Source organism: Engraulis encrasicolus, chromosome 24 (assembly GCF_034702125.1).
Source record: "Engraulis encrasicolus isolate BLACKSEA-1 chromosome 24, IST_EnEncr_1.0, whole genome shotgun sequence".
Classification (NCBI taxonomy): Eukaryota; Metazoa; Chordata; class Actinopteri; order Clupeiformes; family Engraulidae; genus Engraulis; species Engraulis encrasicolus.
The window spans coordinates 41,387,910-41,400,409 of record NC_085880.1 but is presented as its reverse complement, the minus strand read 5'-3'; the positions used below and the strand labels follow the sequence as shown (position 1 = coordinate 41,400,409).

The following is a 12,500-nucleotide window of genomic DNA, read 5'->3' as shown; positions in this document are numbered from 1 at the left end:
TCAGCCCTGATGATGTGTCATTATAGGCCCTTTTCCACTGCTAATTTTCTGGTAGGTCTTCAGCTTTACACAGCGGAACTCGGCGGCCACTTTTTGCTGTACGATTGAGCTGTGTCGTGCTCAATTGAAAAGCAAAAAGTTGCGGCCAGGTTGCACTGTATCGAGCTGAAGGCCTACCAGAAAACCGGCAGTGGAAAAGAGCCTTATGTCTCCTAGCATCTTGCTGCCATTGGCTAATTTGTGTGTGTGTGTGTGTGTGTGTACCCGTGTGTGTGTGTGTGTCCACTCTTGTGAGTGTGTGTGTGTGTGTGTGTGTGTGTGTGTCCACTCTTGTGAGTGCCTGTGTGTGTGTGTGTCCACTCTTGTGAGTGTGTGAGTGAGTGCTGTAAGAGGTGGGCGAGTTACAGACCTTTTCTAACGGCCATATTAATAATTCACACAGTGCCTACTTCAGCACTCTGACTCTGCTGAACGCACAGGGTTTAAACCTGCCTGCCTAGGAGATGGAGAGATGGAGAGAGAGAATGGACAGCTAAAAGAGAAGGGTGACGTAGAGAGAGCACGAGTGAAAAAAGGAAGAAAGGACAAGAGCATTTTACAAAGGGAGAAAGGGATGCTGAAGGGGAGGATGGAAAGAGAGAGAATCAAGAAGAAGGAGAGAGTGAAAGACTGTATGAGACTGAGGTGAGATAGAGAGAGTCAGTAAAGCAAAGAGAAGGACGACAGAGTAAGAAAGATAGAGAGAGATGATGAAAGACACACAGCACTCGTCTGTAGCAGCACTTTGCCTTCGAACAGGACATCCTCTTAAAGTTCAAAGCCGCGTCTGGCTTCTCTTCTCTTCTCTTCTCTTCCCCTCTCTTCTCTTCTCTTCTCTTCTCTTCTCTTCTCTTCTCTTCTCTTCTCTTCTCTTCTCTTCTCTTCTCTTCTCTTCTCTTTTCTTCTCTTCTCTTCTCTTCTCTTCTCTTCTCTTCTCTTCTCTCCTCTTCTCTCCTCTCCTCTCCTCTCCTCTCCTCTTCTCTTCTCTGCTCCTCCTCAGTTCAGCCCGTCTGGCTGGCTCTTAATGACTCCTTTCATCGTGGTCACCTAGACATACAGTATTCACCCTTTCTGCTTCTCTTCTCTTCTCCTCCATTTCTACTCCTCCCCTCTCCTTTCATCGTGGTCACCAAGACATACAGTATTCACCCTTTCTGCTTCTCTTCTCTTCTCCTCCATCTCTACTCCTCCCCTCTCCTTTCTCTTTCTCTCCCTCTCTCCTTTCATCATGGCCATCTAGACCTCATCACTTTTTTGTCACAGTATTCACCCTTTCTCCATCTCTTCTCTTTTCCTCCATCTCTTCTCTTTTTCTCTGTCCTCTCTTTCTCTCTCTCCCCCTCTTTCCTTTCATCGTGGTCACCTAGCCATCTTCACCCTATCTGCCTCCTCTTCTCTCCTCTCATCTCCTCTCCTCCAGTTCATTTCAGATTCATTATTGGCATGACTGTTCAAAGTGCAGTTTTGCCAAAGCATACAAAATAGTTATGAAATGCATTAGCAGTAGTGATTTAACTTTGAAATCAATTAAATAAATTGAACGTTTTTTATTGAAGATAATGAATTAAAAAGAAAATTGGCTCTTTATAGAATAGAGTTGTAGGCCCTGTCACTCTCTGCTTCTGTCTCTGTTGCTGTCTCTCATCTCCCTCTCTCTCTCCCTCTGTTGCTCTCTCGCTCGCTCTCTCTCTCTCTCTCTCTCTCTCTCTCTCTCTCTCTCTCTCCCTCTCTCTTTCTCTCTCTCTCTCTCTCCTCTCTCTCTCTCTCTCTCTCCCTCTGTTGCTCTCTCACTCTCTCTCTCTCTCTTTCGCTCTCGCTCTGTCTATCTCTCCTTGCCCCTCCCCTCGTCTCTCATCAGCCCTCATCCCAGAGGGCTCTCTCTCCCTCTGTTGCCCTCCCTCTCTTGCTCGCTCTCTCTCTCTCTCTCTCTCTGTTTCTCTTTTTCGTTTCCCTCCTTTCTCTCTCTCTCTCTCTCTCTCTCTCTGTCTCTCTCTCTGACTCTCTCTCTCTAACCAAGTCTTCCAGGAGCAGCTTGACAGCTCAGCTTGACACCTCGCGAGAGAGAGAGAGAGAGAGAGAGAGAGAGAGAGAGAGAGAGAGAGAGAGAGAGAGAGAGAGAGAGAGAGAGAGAGAGAGAGAGACCCCTTGAGTGTGTGTGCATTTGAGTAATGTGTGTGCGCGAATATAGGCCTATGTGTGTATTCTTGGAATGTGTGTGTTTGTGTATGCGCATGTGAATTTTTGTTTGTGCAAGCACGCAGGAGGGTGTGTTTGGTTGTGCTGTATAGTGTGTGAAGGAATGCCTGTGTGTGTGTGAGAGACTGTGTGGTGCACTCTGAGCGAGCGCATCATTTTCTTAGCATGGCATCATATTATGCTGCTGCGATGCCACGCTTGAGGTGCCATTAGCCTCAATTATTGAAGAGATTAAAGGGACGTGTGTGTGTGTGTGTGTGTGTGTGTGCGCGTGTGTGTGTGTGTGCGCGTGTGTGTGCGCGTGTGTGTGTGTGTGTGTGTGTGTGTGTGTGTGTGTGTGTGTGTGTGTGTGTGTGTGTGTGTGTGTGTGTGTGTGTGTGTGTGTGTGTGTGTGTGTGTGTGTGTGTGTGTGTGTGTGTGTGTGTGTGTGTGTGTGTGTGTCTCCATGTGCTGCTCTGCCCTTTGTGCTCCCCTTAACGTGATACTGATGCTGCTTTAGATAAGAAGCTCTTTCCATTCGCCCATTAAAGATTGTGTTTCCTCTCTGTCTTTGTCTGTGTGTGCGCTTGTGTGTGTGTGTGTGTGCGCGCTTGTGTATTTGTGTCTTTGTCCGTGGTCTATCTGTCTGTCTGTCCTGTCCTGTCCTGTCCTGTCTTTGACTGTGTTTTTTGTGTGTCTGTCTGTCTGTCTGTCTGCGTGTCTGTGTCTGTGTCTGCGTGTGTCTGTGTCTGCGTGTCTGTGTCTGTGTCTGCGTGTGTCTGTGTCTGTGTATGTATGGCCGCCTGTGTGTGTGTGTCTGTTTGTCCGTCTCCCACCGTCCTCCAGCCGCCATGTTCATGGGCGCCTCCCAGATGCAGTTCCCCGTGCAGCAGCCAGGCGGCGCCGCCAACTTCCAGGCCTTCCCGGGCATGGGCGGCGTTCCAGGCATGCCCCCCACCACCATGATGGGCGCCGTGATGGGTGCGCAGGGCGTGCCCGCCGCCACCGTGCCCGCCGGCATGATGGGTCAGAACCCCTCGGCCCCCGGCGGTATGATGGTGGGCATGACCATGCCCAACGGCTTCATGGGCGGGGCGCAGGCCGCCGGCGTCATGGGGCTGGCGCCGGGCATGATGGGAGCAGCGCAGGCGGGCCACGCCATGCCGCCACAGCAGCACATGTACGCCGCCGCCATGCAGCCCGGACAGCAGCCCCAGTGGAACATGGCACAGGTAGGCAGCACTTAACAATGCATTACATTATATTACATTACATGGCACAGGTAGGCAGCACATGTTAACATCACATTATATTACATGGCACAGGTAGGCATCGCATTACATCGTATTACGTCACATCATATTATATGGCACAGGTAGGCATCACATGTTCACATTACATTACATTATATTACGTGACATATTTAGGCATCACATGTTTACATTACATTTAGCATCACATTACATGGCACAGGTAGGCATCACATGTTACATTACATGACACAGGTAGGAATTACATTATATTACATTACATTACATGGCACAGGTAGGCAGCACATTACATTATATTACATTACATTAGCATTACAGCAGCCCCAGTGGTGCTTGGCACAGGTAGGCATCACATTATATTATATTACATTTAGCATCACATTACATGCCACAGATCAATTTACATCAAATTACATAGCACAGGTAGGCATCACAGACATCACATGTTTACATTGAATTAACATAACATTACATTACATTTATCATTACAGCAGCCCCAGTGGAGCATGGAACAGGTAGGCATCACATGTTTACATTACATTAGCATTATATCACATGGCACAGGTAGGCATCACATGTTTACATTACATTACATGGCACAGGTAGGCATTACATTACAATCCATTAAGCATCACATTACACACTTACTATATTACATATTACTTGTTAACTTTTCATTCAGAGTTACATCTCATGACACCGGTAGGCATCACATGTTTACATTACATTTTTCATTACAGCAGCAGCAGTGGAACATGGTGGCACAGATAGGCATCACATTACATTACATTACATTACATTACATGGCACAGGTAGGCATCACATTACATTACATTACATTACATTACATTACATTACATTACATTTAGAATCACATCATATGGCACAGGTAGGCATCACATTACATTACATTACATTACATGGCACAGGAAGGCATCACATTACATTACATTTAGCATCACATTACATGGCACAGACAGGCATCACATGTCTATATTACACGAAGCATAACATTACATGGCACAGGCAGGCATCACATTACATTACATTTAGCATCACATTACATGGCACAGACAGGCATCACATGTTTACATTAGATTTAACATCACATCACATTACATGGCACAGGTAGGCATCACATGTTTACATCACATTTAGCATCACATTACAATTGTGGAATACAGGTAGCCATCCCATTACATTTTACAGGTAGGCATCACATTACATTACATTCAGCATCACATTGGGTTGGTGGTGGGGGTATTGGGGCCTGGTCGGTGGGTGGTTGGTGGGTGTTAGTGGTGGTGGTTCACTTCACACCCTGGCAGCGTGGCCCGCTCAATTAGCGCCCCAGTCAGGGAAAACCACCCCTGCCCTGCCATTCAGCATCACATTACATGGCACAGGTAGGCATCACATGTTTACATTACATGGAGCATCACATTACATGGCACAGGTAGGCATCACATGTTGACATTACATGAAGCATCGCATTACATTGCACAGGTAGGCATCACATTTCATCACATTTATCATCACATTACATGGCACAGGTAGGCATCACATGTTTACATCACATTATATTACATGGCACAGGTAGGCCTCACACTAACCTGCTCTAATAAAAAAACTCCTTGTGCTTGACCTCTGTGTCTTGTTTAGTGTGCGAACCTGCTCCAACCTTAGGCCTCACATTTTAACATTACATTTAGCATTACATTACACTTCTATGGAACATGGCACAGGTAAGCATCACAAACACAACAAAAGCTGACCTCAATATTTAACCCAATACACATGTGCACACATATGCATGTAAATGACGCAATAATTATTATTAACAATGTAGTGGGGGGGGGGGGGGGGGGGGAGTTTTGCTCTCGACTGCCAACCTCTGCCCTATCACCGCTATATGTCTATTCATCTCTCCTCTTATGTCGCTATCTTTTGGCTTTTTTCTCACGTTTCTCTTTCTCGTTCTCTCTTCAGAATTTAGCTTACATCAGTGCTACTTATTCTTTCTGAACTTTATACTTTCCTGCTTTTTCATACTATGTTTACCTTGCTCTTTCCCTCTTACTTTATAGTTATATCGGCGCTTATCTCTCTGTTACTTTTCTTGTCCCTGCTTCTCTTGTCCCTCATCTAGATTTATACTCTTTTTCCTATCGCTCTTATCTTTTCGTTACTTTTTGCTTGACGACCATCTTTTCCTCGAGTAATCTCTCCTGGTCTCCCTTGTTCTCCCATATCATTTAATGCAATGTGCATAAAAATACGCTGCTTCATTCATTATACTTCGCTTCTAGGGTTTTTCCTTCTTGCACTTGTCCCTTTCCATTCTGTTCTCTGTCTTCTTTCTCTCCCGCTCCTCTCGGTCTCTTTGTCTGCTCTTCTTGCTCCTTTTGGTCTCCTTCCGCCCCCTTTCTTCGTCGTTTTGCCTATGCCTTTCTTTGCCTCTCCTTCTTTTTGATCTTCTTTCTCTTCCTTATTGTTATCGCTTAGCAGTCTGCCTTCTGTAGTCTTCTCTTTCTGCTTGCTCATTGTCACTTTCTCACTCTGCCCTTTCACTTCTCAATCTTCCTTTTTTTTTTTGCTCCCTCCTCTGCGCCCTTCTCCTTCCTGCACTCGTTTTCTTCTTTTCTTCTTCATCACCTCTTTTTTCTGCTACTCCTTTTTTCTCGCTTCTTTTTCCTGTACTTCCCTCACCTTGACTTTCCTCTCTTTCCGACTCCTTGTGTAACGTTCTTTCTCATCTTTTATTCTTCTTTTTCTAACCTCTCTCGCTCCTGCTGTAGGCCAGTTCTTCAGTGGTCACTTGTTTCTCGTCCTCTCCCCTCCTTCCTTTTGCTTCTTTCCTTTCTTTCTTATATTCCCATCTTTGCGATCTTTTTCTTCCTCCTTCTTTCTCCTCTTTCCCACTCTAACTCACATCCTTCTCTTTTTTCCCTCCCTCCTTCTCACCATCGCTCTGCATTTTTCCTACCCTCCTTCTTTTTTTCGACCCTTTCTTTACGTCTCCACCTCTATCCCTTCCCCTGCTGTGCACTCTTTACCCTCTCCCTTCCTTCTTTCTTACATCCTCTCTTACTTTCTATAACTCCTCTTCTTTCCCTTTTACCACCACCTTTACCTATTCTCCTCTCTCTATTTCCGTCCCCCTACTCTTCACTTCTACTCCCTTCTTCAACTACTTTCTCTTACTCTTCACCCGCTCTCTGCTTCTACTTGACTCTTCTCTTTCTCCTCTTTCTCTCTCTCTTCCCTTTTTCCTACAAAACGCTCCCTTCTTTTTTTTTTTCCTCTCTCGATTCCTCTCTTCTTTCCTCTGTGCTGTTCCTTACTCATTCTCCTCGCTCGTAGTAATTATGTAGCACCAGACCTCTCTGTACTGTAGTTTTCATGCAATTATCGACATTGTGTCCTGTGATAACTCATTGAATGTCCATGGAGCGAACACTTACAGTCGATAAAAAACGGCCTAAAAAATGTATGTTAACACTGCACATTGTATACGGTACACTGTCTTGTTTCCTGCATGGTAGACTATATAGGAGGTGAGCTCCAATGCTTTGTTCTCTTGCCAGTATATGCAGTATATATTGTATGTCAGCCAGAGAGAGTGGTCTCGGTCGGACCATGGTTGGCTCTGCGTACCAAAAGCCAGCCACACAGCTTAATTGTTTGCTGTTCCCAAAGCTGGAGACTCTGGGGCCCTTTGAATGGATGGCGGCAACTTATGCTGTTTCTGGTCGCCTAATTATGTTTACTCGCCTCTCTGGCTTTTCCACACGGAATCGCCTAGTGTGGTGTACCTGTGCGTGAATTATCTTTAGTGTTGAAGCACAGACGAGGGAATACTAACAATCGTCGATGTTCCCACGTACAAGGTAGTAAGGGTAGAGATGATGGCACATTCTCAAAAAGCAGGTGAAGGACATAGGGTCTGGACAGTCATGAAAACAAAGTTGAATGTCCGCACACTTGCTCCCGTTTTGCTTTTTCTTTTATTTACCCAGTCTCATGAGTGTGTAGCTCGAAAACGCAAAACTGCAGCAAGTGTTCAGACATTCAACTTTGTTTTCACAGGTAGTTCATCAAATCTAATACAGGGATGTTTTGTACTTACTGGGCAAGAGGCTCTATTCATTATTTTTTATTTTTCCGAGCTTGTGTCCATTGCCCCTTTTAATTGCGTATTTATTTGATGTTTGCGTTTTGGTTTTGTTCGTTTTGAGCCTTTAGGACTGTTTATTCTAGTTTGACTTTGGCCAACGTTTTTGGTGTTTGTTTTCATTCATTTCCAAGTGTTACTTTTTAAAGTCTTCTCTCACCACCACAGAGTCAAGTCGAGTTTTAAGAGAGGATAAAGTGAATTTATCCCCTGCGCTAGAGAACTCTGCCGCTCCAGATAAATTCTGCTTGTTTTCAGGCCATTAAGGAAACAGCTGCCGCAGCGATCAAACATCGATTGTTGTTTTTCTGCTCTGCCCCGTCACTTAACGCCGTCCTTTGGTCCACTTAGTCGCATTTTGCATTCTAATCTCCGTCCTTGTCCTTTGTTATTCTCACACTCTCTCATTCTTTCACAGTCTTTTTCTTTCCTCTCTTCTTTTTTTTCTCATTTGCCTGCAGTACACGTGTGTGTGTGCACGCGCGTGCGTACGTGCGTGTGTGTGTGAGGCGGTGGGAAGTGTAAAGGGTTAGGGAGCCTGGTGGCCTCAGCCCACAGGAGGTTAATTACACATCATAAATCAATGGGCAGCACCTCCCTCTCACTCTGTAATTAAACAGCAGCTCTCTCTGCTTATCACTGCTCTGCTCCCTCAGCTAATGCCACCACTGCTGCTGCTCTGCTCTGCTCTGCTAATGCCACCGCTGCTGCTGCTGCTGCTGCTGTTGCTGCTGCTGCTGCTGCTGCTGCTGCTGCTGCTGCCATAACTGCCTCTCAGGCACCCTGCATAGACTTTCACTCTCTCACCCTCGATCTCTCTCTCTCTCTCTCCCCCTCTCTCATTCTCTCCCTCCCTCCCTCTCTCTCATTCTCTCTCTCTCTCTCTCTCTCTCTCTCTCTCTCTCTCTCTCTCTCTCTCTCTCTCTCTCTCTTCTCGCCACACACCTCACACACACAAAACAAACACACACACACTCGCACATGCAAACTCTCTCCCTCCCTTCCTCTCTGTCTCTCACTCTCACACACTCACACACACACAAACACACATCTGTCAGTTCTGTCCCAGTATCACCCAGTCCTGTCAGCCTCTGCATAGTACACGCATGCACGCATGCACACACACACACACACACACACACACACACACACACACACACACACACACACACACACACACACACACACACACACACACACACACACACACACACACACACACACACTGCAGTACAGTACAGTGCTGACCCAATGTGACCTTTTAGCAGGACACCAGAAAGCATCAATGTGAACTGGTCTGCCCCCACTGTTTCCCCCTGGGTGTTTTTGCGCGTGTGCGCTGCTTGTTTATGTCCCCTTCTGTTTGTATGTTTGGGCCTCCTTGTGGTTCCCCTGCTGTTGTTTCTTCTTTTGCTTTTTTCTTGCTCCATGTTTCTTCCCCGTCCTCTTCTTTGTGTTTGTCAAGGTTGCTTGTGTCAAAAGATCTGCAGTGGGTGTTTTTTTTTTGTTCAACCCTCACCCACATACAGTAGATCAGAATTTTGGCAAAAATAGCTCGAAACCTGTCGAGATGGTCTAACACAGGGGTCCCCTCCTACACGTTCTATTTGTGTGTCAAGGTAGCTTGTGTCAAACATCTCCCGTGTGTGGGTTTACTTTTTTAAACCTTCACCCACATAGATGGGAATTTGTGCAAGAATGGCTGTGGCATCCTGTTGAGATGGTCTAGCTGGCATGTTGGCCCTTTTCATGCCTCTGCCCACAGAATGTGCCTGAGGCTATACTGTACTTGTACGTGAATTCATCCTAGGTCACAGATTGTTGTTTTGTTTTGTTTTTGTTGGGTTTTTTCCATTTGCTCAATAACTTTTGAATGAGTGGACGGATTTTGACCAGATTTTGTTGTGCTGAAATTCTGTCAAAAAGTACATGAACTTATTGAACTGAACTTTTGGAAGACCAATGTTTTCAAGATCATCATAGGCATTAGAATTGAAGCGTTCTGGTTGAGTTTTGCCCATTTTCATTTAGTTATAATGTGGTCAGACAAGGAAAAGGGTACTTGTCTCCATCCCTGCAGCAAAGATGGAAACTGTGACCAGCCAACGATTGCGACCAGCCAAATATGTGGACGATATACTGGTATACAATATAATCATTAAAGGGCGGAAGTGAGCTTGACTTATTGAATCCTCATTGTAGATGGGTGATTGCCCAAAAAGAAAAAATCCATTGTTCCAAAATAATGACTGACTATTGACTGCCTGGTTGCACCATTAAACCATTTGTTGGCAGTGGCCGGTAACGGTTTACATGCTTTGCAAAGTAAGGTCCAGCTCTGGTATATACAGTTCTTGCCGTTTGAAGGATGGCTTACCCAAAGGGGGCACCAGTGTAAGTGGCCAGTGGCTAACAAGCCTTAAGCCAGGCTCAAACTACACAACTATCGGCCCAATTCTCGACACCCCTTACAACAATTGGTGGAACGTCACCCTGCAGGACCATCGCAAGTGATTCTCGGGCAAGATTTCCTTGTTGTGACCGACGTTCTAAGATAGAATTTTGCCGGTTCAAAATCGGGAGTCGTGTAGTAGTTTGATCCTGGCTTTAGAATAAAAAACAATTAGGAGCAAAAATAGGCAGAAGTCTACCACTATCAATGCGGGTGAGCAGCGGACGGGGGGAACGCAAGATAACAACCAAAGAGATAAAATCGCAAAGACTTTTGTATGCTTCACCATGAGTTTGAATGTCAGAGGGCTTAGCGCTGGGGAAATGGAGTCATGTATATTGAATCAGGGTCATGTTGGGTAGAGGGTTGAATTCTGGTCAGCCCAGTTTCCACGCACTCATCTTTCACACACGTCAGTGCTGTGCAGATCACAGAGCAACAGAACCTTCTTTGACACCAGGATGTTTTGCTTGGGCAAGTTGATAGTTTGTTTTCATCAACAAAGTTGCCTTTGGTCCCAGAATTTGAGTGCAACTTACTAGCTTGTGTTGTCAAGACCTCAGAGTGTAGTCAGTGGTGGTAGATCAGATGGAGAGCTGTGTTTGTAGGGCAGCTGTGGCCAAGTGGTTAGAGAGTTGGTCTTTCAATCTAGGGGTTACAGCTTCGAACCCACCCCCCCTGACCTCTACCTACATCTCCATCTATAGCTGAAGTGCCCTTGAGAAAGGCACCTAACCCCACAATGCTCCAGGGACTGTAACCAATACCCTGAAAAATAATAACAGTAAGTCGCTTTGAATAAAATTAAAGCGTCAGATAAGTGCAATGTAATGTAATATTTGGCTGGCAGGTGTTGCAGTGTTCTGGTTCAGGCTATATGGGCTTGTGTGTGATCGGTGATGGGCAAAAGGGACTCATTAGTTACAATACAGTTCCACTTATTCTAAATGAATTAGTTTTACCTGTCCAATTCAGCTAGACGATTGTCTGGTTGAATGATCACCTAGTTGAATTGGACAGGTACAAACAAGGTCATTTGGAATATGTGGAATATGTGGTCCTCGGTTGTAATTCAAATAACTAATCAATTTTGCCCATCACTGATTACTGATTTGATCTGCAAGCTCTGCTGCACGGCTGAATGGCTCCAAGCAAGGCACCTAACCGTAACCCCCTGGAGCCAAAGCAGCCCACTGCTCCAGGTTAGCGGCTGCAGCCCACTGCTCCAGGTTAGCGGCTGCAGCCCACTGCTCCAGGTTAGCGGCTGCAGCCCACTGCTCCAGGTTAGCGGGTGTAGCCCACTGCTGTACAGGTCTAGTGAGGTGACAGCTCGCTGCTCCAGGTTAGCGGGTGCAGCCCACTGCTCCAGGTTAGCGGGTGCAGCCCACTGCTCCAGGTTAGCGGGTGTAGCCCACTGCTTCAGATCAGCAGTTAGCTTTACCTCACTCACCATGTAATGTAATCTCACTGTGTCATTCGCTAATTCTTCACCGTGGGTAATTTCCAGACAAACTTCTGAGACCCCTTCTGGTGCCGAATTCTAAATCTCAGTCTTGATCTGATCTGATGTGTTTGCAAATTGTGCAGACCAATTTCCCTCAAAGGGTCCTACAAGTATAGCCTACATGTCTCTTGTTGGATATGATGGTTGTCTTGGTCTCCATCTTGGTGAATTGTGGGGCTGCTTTGCTAGCAGCAGTGGTGGGCCGTGCTGGATTGCATTGCATTGCTTGATTGCATTGTTTGCGGTGTGTGAAGTCCCCAGTCTGTGGAGAGATAGTGTCGCAGTGTAACTAACATCCCAATCTCGCCAATTACACAAAGCTCATTAGTGTGATCAGCCTGTTATGTGTCTGTATCTCATTCTCCCACCCACGCGCCATCTCCCATCTCGTCTACCCACACACCATCTCTCTCTCTCGCTCTCTCTCTCTCTCTCTCTCTCTCTCTCTCTCTCTCTCTCTCTCATCTATCTATCGATCTCTCTCTCCCTCCCTCTCCCTCTGTTCTCTCTCACTCTGTAGTTTTCTTTAACAAGACTTGTCTCCGAGATATGCGGATAGCCCGAGCTAAATCGGTATCTCCCACTTAAGTACGCAGAACTCCTCCCTTCACAACATACACAGTCATCTTATCTTTCAATTACAAACATATCGCGAACCTGAACACAAGTAATTAACATATTAACTCAAACGCTTTTTTGTTTTTTCCCCCTTACCATTGGTGAGCTATTAGTCGCATGAGGGTTCATTTGTGTCGTTGTGATGGTGGGTGCGTGTGTGTGTGCATGTGTAAGAGTGTGTTTGTTAATAATTTTGTGCTGTATATGCGTGTTGATGCATATGAGAAGGGAAAAGGGAGGAGGTGGGTTTTGTGCTTTTTGAAGTTC

General features: G+C 45.8%; 1 protein-coding gene across 1 annotated transcript in view; it reads left to right on the top strand.

Annotated features, from left to right (window-relative positions):
• The window catches only part of smap1 (small ArfGAP 1), a 223,736-nt gene that overhangs the window by 177,778 nt on the left and 33,458 nt on the right, over positions 1 to 12,500 (top strand). The window contains exons 9-11 of the mRNA XM_063191296.1: positions 3,061 to 3,446; positions 3,977 to 4,000; positions 4,226 to 4,256. Of these exons, the coding sequence (XP_063047366.1) occupies positions 3,061 to 3,446; positions 3,977 to 4,000; positions 4,226 to 4,256 (441 nt within the window). The remainder of the gene's footprint in view (positions 1 to 3,060; positions 3,447 to 3,976; positions 4,001 to 4,225; positions 4,257 to 12,500) is intronic.